The sequence below is a fragment of the Ascaphus truei genome, chromosome 17, assembly GCF_040206685.1.
Source record: "Ascaphus truei isolate aAscTru1 chromosome 17, aAscTru1.hap1, whole genome shotgun sequence".
Classification (NCBI taxonomy): Eukaryota; Metazoa; Chordata; class Amphibia; order Anura; family Ascaphidae; genus Ascaphus; species Ascaphus truei.
This window is the reverse complement of record NC_134499.1, coordinates 24,267,575-24,286,424: the sequence shown is the minus strand read 5'-3', so window position 1 is coordinate 24,286,424 and position 18,850 is coordinate 24,267,575. Positions and strand designations below refer to the sequence as shown.

Sequence of the window (18,850 nt, the reverse complement as noted above, 5' to 3'; positions counted from 1 at the left end):
GGTTGCACCCTTTGTAGTTTTGGGGAAATGATTATTCTTGCTTGATAACTAAATGCACATTTTGCTGCAGTTTTGCCAGTAGAGGATATTTTCTGTATCTCTGAGCTCCCACTCCCCCCAGTAACTACAAACTGTATAACATGTCTGATTCACAGCCGTGTCCTGCGTACGTGAGGTATCACAGCCAGGTCCTGTGTACGTGAGGTATCACAGCCGTGTCCTGCGTACGTGAGGTATCACAGCCAGGTCCTGCGTACGTGGGGTATCACAGCCGTGTCCTGCGTACGTGAGGTATCACAGCCAGGTCCTGCGTACGTGAGGTATCACAGCCGTGTCCTGCGTACGTAGGGTATCACAGCCGTGTCCTGCGTACGTGGGGTATCACAGCCGTGTCCTGCGTACGTGGGGTATCACAGCCGTGTCCTGCGTACGTGGGGTATCACAGCCGTGTCCTGCGTACGTGGGGTATCATAGCCGGGCCCTGTGTATGTGGGGTATCACAGCCAGGTCCTGTGTACGTGAGGTATAACAGCCGGGCCCGGCGTACGTGGGGTATCACAGCCGTGTCCTGCGTACGTGGGGTATCACAGACAGGACCTGCGTGCGTGGGGTATCACAGACAGGACCTGCGTACGTGGGGTATAATAGCCGGGCCCTGTGTACGTGGGGTATCACAGCCGTGTCCTGCGTACGTGGGGTATCACAGCCGTGTCCTGCGTACGTGGGGTATCACAGACAGGACCTGCGTGCGTGGGGTATCACAGACAGGACCTGCGTACGTGGGGTATAATAGCCGGGCCCTGTGTACGTGGGGTATCACAGCCAGGTCCTGCGTACGTGAGGTATCACAGCCGTGTCCTGCGTACGTGGGGTATCACAGCCAGGTCCTGCGTACGTGGGGAATCACAGCCGTGTCCTGCGTACGTGGGGTATCACAGACAGGACCTGCGTACATGGGGTATCACAGACAGGACCTGCGTACGTGGGGTATCATAGCCGGGCCCTGTGTATGTGGGGTATCACAGCCGGGTCCTGCATACGTGGGGTATCACAGCAGGGTCCTGCGTACGTGGGGTATCACAGCCGGGCCCTGTGTATGTGGGGTATCACAGCCAGGTCCTGCGTACGTGGGGTATCACAGCCGTGTCCTGCGTACGTGGGGTATCACAGCCAGGTCCTGCGTACGTGGGGTATCACAGCCGTGTCCTGCGTACGTGGGGTATCACAAACAGGACCTGCGTACGTGGGTTATCACAGCCAGGTCCTGCGTACGTGAGGTATCACAGCCGTGTCCTGCGTACGTGGGGTATCACAGCCGGGCGCGGCGTACGTGGGGTATAACAGCCGGGCCCGGCGTATGTGGGGTATAACAGCCGGGCCCGGCGTACGTGGGGTATAACAGCCGGGCCCAGCGTACGTGGGGTATAACAGCCAGGTCCTGCGTACGTGGGGTATCACAGCCGGCCCTGCGTACGTGGGGTATCACAGCCGGGCGTGGCGTACGTGGGGTTTCAAAGCCGGGTCTTGCGTACATGGGATATCGCAGCCGGGTCCTGCGTATGTGAGGTATCGCAGCCGGGCCCTGTGTATGTGGGGTATCACAGCCAGGTCCTGCGTACGTGGGGTATCACAGCCGTGTCCTGCGTACGTGGGGTATCACAGCCGGACCCTGCGTACGTGGGGTATCACAGCCGGGCGTGGCGTACGTGGGGTATCGCAGCAGGACCCTGCATACGTGGGGTATCACAGCCGGCCCTGCGTACGTGGGGTATCACAGCCAGGTCCTGCGTACGTGGGGTATCACAGCCGGGCCCTGCGTACGTGGGGTATCACAGCCGGGCCCTGCGTACGTGGGGTATCACAGCCGTGTCCTGCGTACGTGGGGTATCACAGCCGGGCCCTGCACATGTGGGGTATCACAGCCGGGCCCTGCATATGTGGGGTATCACAGCCGGGCCCTGCGCATGTGGGGTATCACAGCCAGGCCCTGCATATGTGGGGTATCACAGTCGGGCCCTGCGCATGTGGGGTATCACAGCCGGGTCTTGCATACGTGGGGTATCACAGCCGGGTCTTGCATACGTGGGGTATCGCAGCCGGGTCCTGTGTACGTGGGGTATCGCAGCCGGGTCCTGTGTACGTGGGGTATCACAGCCGGGCCCTGCGTACGTGGGGTATCACAGCCGGGCCCTGCGCATGTGGGGTATCACAGCCGGGCCCTGCACATGTGGGGTATCACAGCCGGGTCTTGCATACATGGGGTATCGCAGCCGGGTCCTGTGTACGTGGGGTATCGCAGCCGGGTCCTGTGTACGTGGGGTATCACAGCCGGGCCCTGCGCATGTGGGGTATCACAGCCTGGTCTTGCATACGTGGGGTATCGCAGCCGGGCCCGGCGTACGTGAGGTATCACAGCCGGGTCCTGCGTACGTGGGGTATCACAACCGGGCCCTGTGTATGTGGGGTATCACAGCCGGGTCCTGCGTACGTGAGATATCACAGAAGGACCCTGCATACGTGGGGTATCACAGCCGTGTCCTGCGTACGTCGGATATCACAGCCGGACCCTGCGTATGTGGGGTATCACAGCCGGGCCCTGCGTACGTGAGGTATCACAGCCATGTCCTGCGTACATGGGGTATCACAGCCGTGTCCTGCGTACGTGAGGTATCACAGCCGTGTCCTGCGTACGTGGGGTATCACAGCCGTGTCCTGCGTACGTGGGGTATCACAGCCGTGTCCTGCGTACGTGAGGTATCACAGCCGGGCCCTGTGTACGTGGGATATCACAGCCAGGCCCTGCGTACATGTGGTATCACAGCCGTGTCCTGCGTACGTGGGGTATCACAGCCGGACCCTGCGTACGTGGGGTATCACAGCCGTGTCCTGCGTACGTGGGATATCACAGCCGGGCCCTGCGTACGTGGGGTATCACAGCCATGTCCTGCGTACGTGGGATATCACAGCCAGGCCCTGCGTACGTGGGGTATCACAGCCGTGTCCTGCGTACGTGAGGTATCGCAGCCGGGCCCTGCGTACGTGGGGTATCGCAGCCGTGTCCTGCGTACGTGGGGTATCGCAGCCGTGTCCTGCGTACGTGGGGCATCACAGCAGGACCCTGTGTACGTGGGGCATCACAGCCGGGCCCTGTGTACGTGGGGTATCACAGCCGGGCCCTGCGTACGTGGGGTATCACAGCCAGGTCCTGCGTACGTGGGGTATCACAGCCGGGCCCTGCGTACGTGGGGTATCAAAGACAGGTCCTGCGTACGTGAGGTATCACAGCCGGACCCTGCGTACGTGGGTTATCACAGCCGTGTCCTGCGTACGTGGGGTATCACAGCCGGGCCCTGCGTACGTGGGGTATCACAGCCGGGCCCTGCGTTCGTGGGGTATCACAGCCGGGCCCTGCGTACGTGGGGTATCACAGCCTGGCCCTGCGTACGTGGGGTATCACAGCCGGGCCCTGAATACGTGGGGTATCACAGCAGGACCCTGCGTACGTGGGGTATCACAGCCAGGTCCTGCGTACGTGGGGTATCACAGCAGGACCCTGCGTACGTGGGGTATCACAGCCGTGTCCTGCGTACGTGGGGTATCACAGCAGGACCCTGTGTACTTGGGGTATCACAGCCAGGTCCTGCGTACGTGGGGTATCACAGCACGACCCTGCGTACGTGGGGTATCACAGCCGTGTCCTGCGTACGTGGGGTATCACAGCCAGGTCCTGCGTACGTGGGGTATCACAGCCGTGTCCTGCGTACGTGGGATATCACAGCCGGATCCTGCGTACGTGGGGTATCACAGCCGTGTCCTGCGTACGTGAGATATCACAGCCGTGTCCTGCGTACGTGGGGTATCACAGCCGGGTCCTGCGTACGTGGGGTATCACAGCCGGGCCCTGAATACGTGAGGTATCACAGCAGGACCCTGCGTACGTGGGGTATCACAGCCAGGCCCTGCGTACGTGAGGTATCACAGCCGTGTCCTGCGTACGTGGGGTATCACAGCCGTGTCCTGCGTACGTGGGATATCACAGCCGGATCCTGCGTACGTGGGGTATCACAGCCGTGTCCTGCGTACGTGAGATATCACAGCCGTGTCCTGCGTACGTGGGGTATCACAGCCGGGTCCTGCGTACGTGGGGTATCACAGCCAGGCCCTGCGTACGTGAGGTATCACAGCCGTGTCCTGCGTACATGGGGTATCACAGCCGTGTCCTGCATACGTGAGGTATCACAGCCGGGTCCTGCGTACGTGGGGTATCACAGCCAGGCCCTGCGTATGTGGGGTATCACAGCCATGTCCTGCGTATGTGGGGTATCACAGCCGAGCCCTGCGTACGTGGGGTATCACAGCCGAGCCCTGCGTACGTGGGGTATCACAGCCGAGCCCTGCATACGTGAGGTATCACAGCCATGTCCTGCGTACGCGGGGTATCACAGCCGGGCCCTGCGTACGTGGGGTATCACAGCCGTGTCCTGCGTACGTGGGGTATCACAGCCGTGTCCTGCGTACGTGGGGTATCACAGCCGGGCCCTGCGTACGTGGGGTATCACAGCCATATTCACACCAAGACGACAATGGGTGCACTCCAGTTTGGGTGCAAATGCCATGTAAGGCTGTAACTTTTTATAGGGGCACAGAAAACCCTAAATTTGATATCATATAACACATTTCAAAAATAAAAATAAAATTTGAGTCTCCTACCTTCCCCCAAAATCTCCTGCGTATTTCTAGCTGAAATACGTGTCTTCCAATCTACATAAACAGCATCTATCTTTATTTGACATTTTTAAATGTCTCCATATTGTCCCCAAATATATACATTTATAATGACCAGTCTTCAAATGTCAGTTAACTGTTTCACAAAACATCCCTTTTTTGACACCTTTTTGCACCCTTTGTTCCGAGTCTAAAAAAAAAAAAAAACGTGTTCCTGTTTTTAATTATAAATAGGACAGGTGGCACAGACACTTAACCAAGGACTCATAACACAATTATAAATGCATTTTTGAAGAAACATTTATAGTTGCTCTGTAATAAACTGAACAGAATGCTGCAGAATGTCAAACTGGGCACAGTAAAAATAAATGTTATTCCCAAGGAAAATAAAAAGGCTGCATATTTATATAACATTCAGCAGATGGACATAATATTAACTTAGTGGTTTTTCAGTTGTACTTTTATAGCTACTAGATTTTCTAGCCTAACTTGGCAGCTCAAAGCACCGTTTGATTTTTGGATTTGGACAATACTGTAACAGATGTCCAGACCAATAAAAAAAAATTCCTGAAGGGCTATGCTTAATTTGTGTAATTGATCAATTTTTGTTCCATGGGCCTCAGATCACTAGCGAGTAACAGCCTTCCAGATTAGCTCAGCAGTTGGGATTTCGTTCCATATGTTACAATAGTTTATGGGCTTTTTTGACTGCACGGCTGATACAGCAGCGCTAGTCAAGGCACCTGTTGGCAGCAATAATGAAATTTAACAACTGGCATTACAGCCTGGAATAGAGTGAAAGTTACTAGTCAAATATTGCACATAATTCTCACTCCAAGCACCAGCTTTGCATACAGTATTCATCAGCGTTCAGTTGTTGAGTGTTTGGTAAAGACAGAGTGACTCTGAAGTTACATTTGCTGCCCTTCAGGAATGGAGAGGCCTCACTTCCTCTTTCGGTCTTTACATTTCCAGCTACCAAACGGGACGACTTCAAAAGCAAGTCTTATTTGCAGGAGATGGGTTATTTTATGACATATTTTTTTATAAAGGAGACAGCCCTTACGCTGACCTTCCTGATTATCGCTGTGAGGGCTCAAAAGGGATGAAATCGATGCTAAAAAAGTCACTTAGAATACCTCTTTGGTCATTAGCATTTAATTTATAATGTTAATGAGTGATAATGGGCATTGCACTTAGCCAATACATCCCTGAATGTCAAACCATCAAGGTGCAATCCTTTGCCGGTGTCAACGTAGACTTTTGGGGTTAGTTCATATTGTAATAGATGTACCAAGTGTTGCAAATCTTGGTGCCATGTTTTCCATTGTTCATCAATGACAAACGCAATTGTGATAATGAGTCTGAATTTGAGTACGCCTATTGCTTCAGCTGTAACAAACTTGCTAAGTCTTATGTATTTCGCAGCCAGATTGAAACATGAGTTCATATTCAATAGTGCACAGCGTAGGCAAATTTCAAATGAAGATGTGCTAAGGCTTAGAACTATTTAGTAAATCTGGTCCTTATGTGTTTATTGAAGCAAACAGGCTGCCTTCCATTATATCCTTAAGAACTTCGGCAGTTCACTCACATTCAATGAGATCACACAGGTGTGCCGCTACCAGACAGATTTTAAAAAAAGCCATAAATGTTTGCTAATATATTTTTTGACCTGATACAAAGTGTCAGTGATTTACCACTCTCCGATACATGCTTAATTAAATCAGATGGCATGATTACTAATTAAACTATGAATTCTAAAGCGCAACTGTCAACTCTCATCACTCACCTATTAAACTTGCCATAGACGCAGTGTTAATTATCTTCCCGTATCCTTGATTCAGCATAACGCGGCCTGCAGCCTACCAAGAGAATTAAAGGGAAGACCAGTGAACCTTCTGGTGCCCCTGCAGAGAATGACATGATAACAAATGGCTCTTCTCCCTAAAAATGATTTCTGTTTCGGTACCAAAAACTCCATCCCTTATTGCAGCAACCACTACAGTATGTCCATAAATGTATCAATGAAAAAAAAAAAAGAAATCTCTAAATTAATTAGCAGTTTCAGTTGTTAATCCTAATTAATGATTAAGCAATGGCACAAAAAGGCCACGCTTCAAAGTGTATTCAAAGTATTCATTTGCTTTGCATCAGCAAGGCCTAGAATTATCCCATTTGCAGCTCGTATCTGTTGTTTTTAGAGTCAATAGTAGTTGAGTTTTTGCCTCACTTAATAGATACTGCAGGAGTTCAGTTACCTGCCCCGGGATTAATAACCCTCCCCAAGTCCATACAATGTATTAGTTTATGGGTGTATTATTTACTATGTAGATGATGTACAGATCTATTTTACATTGATTACACTTCCTATCTCATTATTAGATTTTGCAGTCTATTTCAAGACATACAGTATTAGTAATACAAATGTTAAAAGGAGAGCACATATAATGTATGCAACATTCCCTGCAGCATTCTTTCCCACGTCAGGTTTCATCCCCTCAGAACAGTAAGATGTAACCATGCTCAAATGGGTGAGCCCAAAAGGATGAAACAGTTGTCTTTGAGTAGGTCTTCTGATTCTGTGCTTCGTTAAACCAGGATTTGCTGTTGAAGTAGCATGCAAAAACATCCTGGTCCCAGAGGACGCTAAATCAATGACATGCTCAGTGTGCTCATTTGCATGTTTTACCCATAATCCTTGTCTGCAGTTTAAGCACGTGACCATGGGTTCAATGAATCCGGTTTTGTGGAAGACAGGGGCTCCTTGTCTTTGCCAACTAATTAGGAAAGGCATAGCTTAAATAGGAGATGATATGTTAGAGAAAGTGTTACACTATATATGGCTAAGCAGGAGTGCCATCTTTGCTCTCCCTTCTAGAGAGAGGTTTCATACAGTGGCTCTGTCCAAATGGATTTATTCCCATAAACATGCCAACAAAGCTCTCAGAACCTTCGAACGCCTAAGAAACAATGTAACACATACCTGACAGCACATGAATAAGCCTCGCAAGTTAACATTAAACGTTCTGTCCCACTCGTCCAACGTGGTATCCTCACTTGCCGAATTCATATTAATTCCAGCGTTATTACATGCTATGTCAATTCTGCCCCAATTAGCTACAATTGTATCCACAACCCTTTTTACATCTTCTTCTTTGCTAATATCAGCTGCCATGGCAACCGATTTTATGCCTGCAGAGTGATAAAGTAAATAAAAAAAATTTAAAACATAACATTAAAACCGTAAAAAAAAAAAGAAAGAAAAAGAAGAAGTTTTCAAAATCGGAGAAGTTATTGATAATAAAGGAAATATCTGTAATTTACTTTACACATGGAAAATTTAAAAAAAAAAGTAGATATTGAATTTTATTCAAGGTGGAACAAATATTCTTTCAGTAACCAAAAATTCCTTTATAGTTGGGGAGTAGCACCACCTGCTGGTAAAAAGTGCAGAATGCTACTGTAGCATTGTGCTACGAATGGAGCACATTCAATCACAATGCGGCTGTAGATATACTGATGAATCATTCTCAGCCGGGATTACATTTTTTTTTTAATATTACTGTACACCCCTTAGCACTCATTTTGAGTCAGTTGCATTAATTGCAAGGAAATGTCACAAATATTTCACAAAGCATGGAATCTAACTTTTTTAAAGTTAAATGTTTCTATTAAAATATCATATCTTCCCTATATTATCTATGGTGGAAAGCCGGGCTGCAGACCTGTCTGAGAGATGTGACTGTGCTCACAAGTGAGGTTTTTATTTGGGGGTTTTGTCACTTTTTTTACCCACCATAACTTATTTAATGTGCAGTTCAAACCTATCCCAGCTTCATATTACAAAGCCAGTATAACCACCCTCACACTGATGAGACAAAAGCTATCTGTGAGTAGGTTTACTGGCTCTGCACTTCTTTAACCCCAGCGGTGCTGAAAAGCTGTGTAATGCGGTAGGCATAAACTAGTAAGGCCCCATGTTAAAATTGATTAGCATTGAGTTTATAATATTATGTCAGGTGCATTGTAAAGCTCTATGTAACTGGATGGCGCTATATAAATAAAGATATACCAGTACATACAAAATGTGACACTGTGCTCATTTGCCTGTAATTTCCCAGAATCCCTGGCTGCAGTGGAAGCACTGAGATAATGGGGAAAAGCAGGGTTGCAGACCTGTCCGGGACATGTGAATGTGCCCACAAGTAGCATTTTTATTCGCTGTATAGAAACTACAAATGTAGTTCATTGGAGTCATTGTACCCTGACTGCTAAGATATTTATAAGTATCCGTCTGCACGTTTCCTGACTCTCCCCTCATTAACAATTTCAATCAAAACCAGATAAATTGTCTCAATGCCCCTCATTTTTGAAAAAGCACAACATTTTTTATAATTTTAGAAAATGTTCAGTATTCTGTGTTTTCCCCTTGTATACTGTACTTTTCCCCCGAATTATAACTACGCTTTTTTTTTCCCTCTTCACCAGTAGATCTAGTTTAGTAGACTGAAGTTCCAAGATTCAACAACTGTCAGTAAGTAAACACATAGGTCGGGATTCACCTTATGATATCTGAGGAATTCTACATGTTCCTTGATGGGATTAATAGAGTTTAGCAAATGTTCTAAATAGATATTACATACCTTTTACGTGTAGTTCAAATGCTACCGCCTCTGCTTTCTCCAGAACCAGGTCTATGATGGCAACTTTGGCGCCCGCTTCTCCTAACGCATGCGCAAATGCTCTTCCAATACCTTGACCTCCTCCGGTCACGTAGGCCACCTTGCCATCCAACCGCAGGCGGTCTAGTATACCACGTCCATTGAGGCCCCAAAACACATCGTCTTTCACAACTCCTTCCTGCGTCAAAAAACAGAATCACATTGCTCCTTTGTGGGGATTATAAAACTACGATGCTCTGTCAAGACATTCTTGTCAATTATGATATAGTTAGGATTTGTTGCTATTCGATAAGAGTAGAAAGCACTCACATTTTAGTTTCAGATGGGGACCATTATCAGGGTTAACAAGTGCACAAGTTCAGATGAGTTATGTAAGAAGGCTAAAACAATGGTGTTTTTCTATGGGGATATAATAACAAAACTGCTGTAGCTATTGGAATGAATATGCCCATTTAGTTCATTCCAAAAATGATTGACATGCAGTAGTGTGTACAGTCTTATAGGTACACAGTCTCAAAACCAGCCACACATGCAGAATTATTCTTACAAATAATCACATTGGTGCTGCTGTGTCCCGAAATGTACTATACAATTGTATTTAATAGTGATCACTATTGGCGCTCTTGTTAAAACAGTTGGGAAACTGCTAGAAAGCTAATTGTTATCAATCTATGAGCTGCCCAGCCCAATTCTTAAATAAAATGATTGAACTGGGGTCTCCCAAGGTCGGAATGACAATGTCCCATGCTGGAAACCCATCTGGAGGAGAGGGATTAAGGAGGTACAATAATCTGAACACTTCAGGGTTCCACAGAGAATAACACTGTTTCCTTACCTTCATGTCCACAGCTACAGAGAAATGTTTCCTTCTTACAATGCTAATCCCACAATCTACAGGTAAAACTACCTTAAGAAAAAAAGGAACAACCAAATCAGCTTAATATGTACAACTATTCTGCAGTTGTGGCTATACACAATTACCAATACACATGATATCATTCATCTCATTATTTTTTATTGGGGTTTTGCCCCACATTCGTTAGGACTTTACGATGAATAGCATTTTTAGCATCGCTTAGGTCTATTATTTGCAAGTCCTGCTCTGCGATGGTATATAACTTCTTATTTCTAAGGGGGTCATTCTATATAGTCCACATCGGTTGTTCAGGACACCATTGACTTCAATGGGAATTTTCCCCCCGAAAAAGGCCTGAATGGCCAGTTTGGACAATATACTGTAGTCTAAGGACCTAAATCCTTAACCTTCAAGCCAAACAGGAAATATATTATAATAATAATAATAAATAAATATATATATATATATATATATATATATATATCCTCCTTTTTAAGAGATGATAAGATGCTGAGAGCTTTAAATACTTTTGAAACTGTTAAATACATTTTATAAGGATGCGCAAATAGTAATCTCAAACTAATTTTCTCTTACTGCCCCAAATATTTGGAGCGATCTACTAATTATTCATCCCGACTCAATATGGAGTGAAGATGTTAATGCTTAGTAAGGAACACGATAGCTTTTATTCAAGTGAATAGAGGCCTTGCTTACCAAGGTCTAATTGACCCCATCTTCAACCAAGTCACTTCTTCAACAAAGCATGTAATTGCCCAATAAAACCCCAGCGACTGCATTACACTCCCATCAAATTCTCTTCTACGAGCAGGTGTCATGCTCCTTCAAGTCTGTATTCTTCCTGGTGTAGCAGTCTGTTTGGGGAAGGGATTCTCTTTGGGTATTATTCTGTATTTTCCAAAGCGACCATATGAGGTTAATGAGGATGGGGGCCCAAAATGGCTTTGGGGCCGTAATGTTTACTCGGGTGTCAGGTGCGTTTACCTGCACTGCATTCCTATTGTCCTACATCGTTTGCCTGCTAAACTATAACATCCTACAGAACGTACAAAGCATGGTCAGAGATAAATAGAAGAGATTATTCATTCTAAAATGCTGTGCTGAAACGCTGTGTAATATGGCAGGTATAAGCTTATAGGGGTCCCATGTTAAAATGGACATGAAGCAAAAGGTGACACTGTGTGCTCATTTGCATGTCATTTCCCAGAATCCCTGGCTACGGCGGAAGCCCTGTATACTAGGAAAGGGGTGTTCAACTCCAGTACTCAAGCCCCCTCCCCCCCCCTCCTCTCCCAACAGGTCACGTTTTAAGGATATGACTGCTTCAGCACAAGTGGCTCAATCAGTCTCTGCTTCAGCACAAGTGGCTCAATCAGTCTCTGCTTTAGCACAGTTGGCTCTGATTGAGCCACCTTTGCTGAAGCTGGGATATCCTGAAAACCTAACCTGTTGAGGGAGCTTGAGGGCTGGAGTTGAGCGCCCCTGTGCCAGGAGATAATGGGGAAGGGCAGGGTCGCGGACGTGAATGTGCTCACAAGCGATATTTTTTATTTGCCATAAAACGAATCATAAAATCGAGGCGATCTCGTTTTCTCAATTTGACCGCACACTGCGGCGTCGGCCGCACTAACCTGCTCTACTCCGTGGTCTGAATGAATCATTTCAGCCATTTGTCTGGCCGCACATCCCTTCCCGTCAGCGTCGCTTCCCCCGCTCCTCCGCTCTCTCACAAGAATGCTGCGCACGCAGATCACTCCATTCATTTTCAGCATATTGCAGCTCATAATCAGGTTGTAATCGCTTATCTGATTTCGCTCAGTAGCATCGATAAAAATCATGTCAAATTGCTCGCCCGAAGCGGCAAACTTCTGCAAGAAAACAAACAGGCATGAAATACAGATGTATTCTGCAAGCAGCCCCGTGGTATTACACTAGCCTCATGGATAGATCGTAGCCACAAGCAGATGGAGAAAATGACTTGGTGCAGCCACTCATAGAACTGGCATTTAGATGTCTTATTCACTAGCAACGTACATCCTTTTTCCAAGCCTAAAGTGGCATAAATTTGCAAGGCAGCGGAGTCAGGTTCAGAATGAATCAGGTTCCCAGACTAAAATGCATTAATACGATGGCTGTTTGTTATTGTCACTCAACCACAAACAGAATTATTCAAATTCACATCCGTGTAATTGGTAACTAAATACAACACGTCACACTTTGCAGCTTCATAGGCGCACACGTGCCCTGGTGAAATGCATTACAACCTTTTGTAAACTCAGGGAAGATTTGAACTGTCGTTTGTCTAAGGTCAAGCAAAAAGTGACTGGCAGAGCACTTTTATGTTAAAATAAAATTACAATGCAAGATCATGCATATTCTCTAGCCTGACTGCAGGGAGCTCAAATCAGCCATAAAACGATCCGTTTTTATCTGGGTCAAAAAAAGATTAAAAAATAAAAAAAGATATCAGCATTAAGGAAATGGAATACGGATGTTAAAAGTGTGATTGTTTGCACTTTCCCGCTCTTTGTCATCAGCCCACAGACTGCTTTCACCTGACAAACCACGATCAACAGAACAGAAGACAATTTGAAAACCCCAGAGAGTACTAATGGGAAGAATGATTACTCATATAAAAGGTTTGTAACTAATGGCATTAGGGAATGTGACACCGCCATTTAATATCCACTGAATGCAGGCGCCTTCCATTTCGGTACAACGGATTCATTCGCTTTGCATAGTTTTCCTATCGGCGACGGCTGAATGGCTTTAGTGAGAAGTTTGGCGTAGATGACTAATCAAAAGGATTCAGCATCCCCTTGTTTGAGACGAGCACATATTTTCTGCGGTAAGCACACATCTGAATATACATCTGAATGGCACATCGATGCCATTGTAAACTCTTTTAAAATACACTCTAGACAGTCAAGAACCAATACATGTTATTTAAAATATATATATAAATATATATCTCAAATAAGAATATCACTTGTACGCACATTCACATGTCATAGGCTGAGTCCATAGGGACTTCAGCCGTGCGGAGGCGCGCGGAGGCAGAGGGAAAGCGGGTGCTTTCCCTGGCCTTAGTCCGGGCGCCGTCCGGGGGCGGGCCAGTGAAGTCACGGAGCTGGTTCGCCCTCATTGGGCGGACCGCTCATGTGACCAGCCCATCGCTCCCCTCAGCGCGCAAACTAAAAAAAATTTAAGAGCTACGCCTCCGCACGCCTGCGGAAGCGTGCGCGAGCCCCTGCTAAAGCCGCTCTCGTTGCGGCTGCAGGGGCTCACTGGTAAGCGTCAGCGCGGCTCAGCGAGTAAGCGCTGACCATGCCCTCGGCCTTAGACAGGTCTGCAACCCTGCTTTTCGCCATTATCACCTAGCGCTTCCACTGCAGCAAGGGATTCTGGGAAATGACATGCAAATGAGCACACAGTATATATCTAAAACTATACCCTGCTAGAAATAGAATTTATAGGCACAACAGATCCCTGCTCTGAGAATCTTAAAATCCATCTTTGTACCTGAGATACAGGAGATTGGCGAACGCATTGGAGGAGAGAAGCAGAGCTCTGCGAACTGTTGGGAATTCCGTTTGCAAGCTTTTCGGGAAATTTGTATCATTTTCGCAATTTAACAAAAAAAAACATTTATTTTTTTCCAATGACACAGAATCTCGTCTCCTTTTTTTTTTACATGTCATTGTCGGTTAAGTTTTGCTAGTTTTAGTAAAAACAAAAACGAGGTTATATGGATAACGGGACCTGCATGACCTCCCTGGGAATTTGGCCGGCAAACGTTGCAGTTTATTGGCGCATCGTTTTTCACGGGAGAACCACGAGTTACGCTGTGTTCGCGAACTTGAGCAAACAGTTGGCGCAACTCCAGTCTGAATGACCTAACACTCACAACGCATGAACACATACTTTGTGGGTGGTGCCATTACAAATATCAGCAACCACAATCCCACAATCCCTAGGACACCTGAACAAAGGAAATAAAGAATATATCGATAAAGAATATTGGTATTGTGCTTGTGTTGCTTTGGCATTAATAATTACACTTGCAGCACTTAATTAAATAATGTGTAGTTTAATATCTACTTCTGAGGCTGTGGTCCCAGTGTGCACTGGAGCACGCGCGCCTGGCGGGGGGGAGGAGGGGTGGCGGCACGTTCACAGCGCTTCCCCGCGATCTGTGGTCTTCGGAGAGAGGGAGAGATTGTGACGGGAGGGGGCATGGTAGGGGGTTTGCAGGGGCGTGGCCATGACCTCACGCGGCTGGTTCACCCTCATTGGCTGAACCGTCAGCGGGGGCGTGGCCACGCCCCCGTCGCAAGTTGCAAATACTATTTTTTTTATATTTGAGAAAACTTGTCGTAGAGCGCGGCCGCCAAATGCGCGCCGACGTAGGTACTTGGCCCGGTCTGATTGGGGGGCGGTGCTTGTACGCACAGCGCACGCCTCGTAGAACGCACTGGGACCGCAGCCTGACAGAAGGGTATAGAATGCATTTAATTCGAATATACTGTATTGTTAACCCTTTGGGCAGTAAGAAAGTAAAATAAATACTGTAAGGTCCTTTATCCGAGGTAATGCAAAGGACACCAAAGCTTTGCACATTTCATCTACAGGAATACAATTAAATTTTCTTTGCTTTTTCACATTTTTTTTTTATGCAAATCTCACAAAATGAACTAATATCCCACAGAAAAAACATTGGATCGGATAGCAATTTTTAAAAATGTGGTTTGTGAAAATTGCTAAGATGATTCCGTGGTTGGCAAATTTCTGTTGAATGTTTTTCGCTGTACATAATTATTAATTGTTCACATGTTCCCATTCTTTTCGCCCATCACAAAAATGCAGTATGGTTCTTACATCTACACTGCGTGTTGGATACATTCAGCTGTTGCTTAGCCTTCCCTCTCTATTGCTATTGATCAACTCCTATTTTAACCACTTTTAGATTGAGAACACAAAGGAAAAAGTTACTTTTCAAACTCCATTTGCTCGTAGACATATTCTCTTGTTGCTCCTTAATGTAATTCCACTGAATACAGTTTATGTTCACTGGTAAAGCTCAGTCTCAGGGGATGACGGGAGAGGAAATGCAATTTCTGGTAATAACAGCTCACAACAGTGAATACTCTCCACTTATCCCCACAATTTCCAGCTATTTTGGACTTCTTTCTGAATTAACCTTTCATATCAAAAGGAGCAATTCTGCACACTAGAGACTCCGACACAATTTCATGCATAATTTATTCACCCAGTTCAACATTAAACGCAGAGCCCTTGACTTTGTCAAGGTGATTTCTATTGGCAGACTTCACAAGCAGCTATTCAGTGTAAGCGATTGTGTGAGATCTATAGCTATTTTGTCTTGGAAAGAAGAAAAAAAATGTATGAGGATGTGCACAGGGCGACATGTACAGAGAGAGCTTGGGGTGGAACAAATCTCCCTTTTAAAGTTGAAAAGAGCCGTCTATTTTGCTCAACCCAAAATACACATTTCTGTAGATATAGCCTTTGAAGTTTTTTTACAGTGTGGTGGCGTTGTGCTGTACTGGATATACTGCACCTGCTTGGAACTGTATAAGATTGGATTACCTTTCAATCAGCAGCGTGTTCTTTTACCCCTCTGTAGGCCATGAGAAGGAATATATTACTAGGGGTGCCAGGTGGCTTCTCCAAAAATACTGGACACAATGGTGAAAGGTGCGACACGCTCGAGACAAACACACACACGCCCATCTCACCTCTCTCCGCTCCATGCTGTTTTCTTCCCTCCTTGGCTCCACCCCCAGGCTCCTGACACCTCCTCCTGATTGGTTCCATTACCCAACAGCAGCCAATCAGGATGGAGAAAGAAGCCGAGCCCCCTAGCCACAGCCCTGCTATCTAGCTGCTCGGGGTAAATCCCGCGGCCCCCCCAAGCCGGTCAGGTCACTATGTCCGGAGAGGTAATACCAGACACATACATGTCCAGTATTACCTATAATTTATTACTGGACAGTGTCCAAATACAGGACAGTCCAGTTCAATACTGAACACCTGGCAACCCTATTTTTACTGATCCTCACACTTTAACTGCCCCTGCCTTGAATTGCCTGCACATCAGCTACTGAATTTAGCATTGTTTTCTGGTTCTTGTTTTCAATGAACTGTTTAAAAAAAAGTGGTATGAAAGTACATGAGGAGCCTTCATGCTTCTTGAGACCTGCTTAGCATGAGAGCCCACCCTTTTAATAAATAGGTAGCCACCTCAGAGTACAAACTCCCCCTCACATGGTGTTTCTAGGCTTGCAGATACAATCTTTCAAAACCTTTGTTACCCGAGAGGATTGCTTGTACTCACTTAAGAAACTGTCTTTTAAGTAGATATCAATATAGTACAGGTGGTCCTCGCTATCCGATGTTTCACTTTATGACGGATGGCATATCCAACGCTTTACAATGCAACCCTATGGGCCGTTTTCCGAAACCTGAATGCGTTATCCAACGCTCACCGCCACTGATTAACATGGGACTCACTTTACAACGGTTTCACGATCCAACGCTACTTCCAGAACGGATTCCGTTGGATAACCGAGGACTGCCTGTATATCTGATTAGCTGCACCTTGAACTCATTACATTGAGATGCAAGAAATGAAGGAACTTGGCAAACTAAAGGTTTGTTTACTCCACACTCCTGGTAGGACCATTCTTTTGTTTCTCTCCCAGAACTTCAAAAACCCTTTGTGTTTGGTAATTAACATTTAGACTCCAGGGGAAACATATGCATATTCCTTGGCAGAGATCAAACCCCGGGAACCTTTTGACCTGTCCACCAATATATTACAGTACATGATGAATCAGGCATTAATAGGAATTCTCAAGACATCAAAGACACACACACATTATTTAGGTTAAGCATGTTTCCTCAACCAATCAGAAAACTGCTACATGTAGAGCAATGTGCTGAGAAACACATTTACACAGAGGAGGGGTCAGTTAGTCAAGAAGGAGGGAGAGAGCTTAAAGTGACCCGTGGGAATTCCATAAAACATCATTTCAGGTCATTATGATCATAATTCTTGTACACTTGTAAATCTGTATATATCTGTGTTTTATACCAATGTATGGTTAGATAGGGTGTATTGTATTGTTTTGTTAGGCCTGTAACAAGTACAATCCTTATAAGGCTGCGGACATGGTCAGCGCTTATTTATTTATTTATTTATAAAATATTTTACCAGGAAGTAATACATTGAGAGTTACCTCTCGTTTTCAAGTATGTCCTGGGCACAGAGTAAAACAAAATAATACATGGTTACAAATACAAATACAGCTTAGGCGCTGACCCACGCTCACGCTTGCCAGTGAGCCCCTACAGCCGCAATGAGAGCGGCTTTAGCAGGGGCTCATGCACGCTTCCACAGGCGTGCGGAAGCGTGCTGACTTTCACCCGACAGTCGGATTTTAGAGGGTTAATTGAGTGAGGGGAGGGGGGAATTGAGTGAGGGGGAGTTAATGAGTGGGAAGAGGGGGTTAATACGTGTGAGGTGGCAGGGGGTTAAAGAGTGTGAGGAGGAGAACGGGGGTCAATGAGTGAGGGAGCAGGAGGGTTTATGAGTGTGAGGAGGGTGGTTAATTGAGTGTTGGGAGGGGGGAACTGAGTGAGGGTGTTAATGAGGGGAAGGGGGGTTAATGAATGCGAGAAGGGAAACAGGAGTTAAGGAGTGAGGAGGGGAATGGGAGAGGATGAGGAGTAGATAAATAGAGGGGGTGAGAGAGTGAGGAGTAGAGATGGGCAGATCCTCCCAAATCCATTTCCTGGATTTTCACGCATTTTCCCCACCAAAATCCATTTCGCCGTGTAAAATACACAAACTGATTTGGTCGGTTTTAATCTGCGCAAATTAATCAAAAACCGCCATTGGATACAATCCATTGACGGATTTGTAGAATCCAATCCACAGACTCAACTACTTGTTGGTGGGTTCTTAAAAATTCGTCAACGGGTTGCGGAATCCGCGGAGTGTATTGGTAATAATAATAAAAAAATCAGCAAAACGGGAATCGACCTTTTTTGAGACTGATCCGCTGAAATCCGTGGACCAAAAGAACCGGCCGATCTACTGTGGATCTAAATCTGCCCCCAAAATTTTCCCCTCTCTAGTGAGGAGGGGTGTGAGAAAGGAGGAGTCTCGCAAAGGCCGCCGACATGGGTGCCCCGGGGGAAACTCCAATCCTTGACCCCATGAAAGCGGTCAGTGGCCCTGGTTCCACATATTATAGGCCTAGGCCTCGTCCAGGCTGCGGTTCCACATATTATAGGCTTAGGCCTCGTCCAGGCTGCATGCGAGCGTGCGATCACAACAATTAAAGTCAATTGTTGTGTCCAAGCTGTGTGCGCGCGTACACGTGAGTGCACGGCGCTCAGCGAGACAAATCAATTTGATTTGGCTACTCGCTGGCGCGTCACGTGAGAGGTTCTCCCAATGAGGGCGAGCGCTCTTCCATCCTGGACGAGGCCTTAAACTCTGGAACGTTCAGAATCCAAGCTTCCCGATTGGTTAAAA

The 18,850-nt window shown here is 46.5% G+C and overlaps 1 protein-coding gene across 3 annotated transcripts in view; it reads right to left on the bottom strand.

The window, feature by feature from the left end:
• Positions 1–18,850, bottom strand: part of LOC142468140 (uncharacterized) — a 36,382-nt gene that overhangs the window by 10,596 nt on the left and 6,936 nt on the right. For 2 of the 3 annotated variants that reach the window (XM_075574304.1, XM_075574305.1), the window contains exons 5-9: positions 11,916–12,152; positions 10,246–10,317; positions 9,372–9,588; positions 7,712–7,920; positions 6,518–6,590 (exon numbers count right to left, since the gene is read on the bottom strand). In XM_075574304.1, the coding sequence (XP_075430419.1) occupies positions 6,518–6,590; positions 7,712–7,920; positions 9,372–9,588; positions 10,246–10,317; positions 11,916–12,152 (808 nt within the window). The remainder of the gene's footprint in view (positions 1–6,517; positions 6,591–7,711; positions 7,921–9,371; positions 9,589–10,245; positions 10,318–11,915; positions 12,153–18,850) is intronic. The other variant, XM_075574306.1, reaches the window with a different exon arrangement.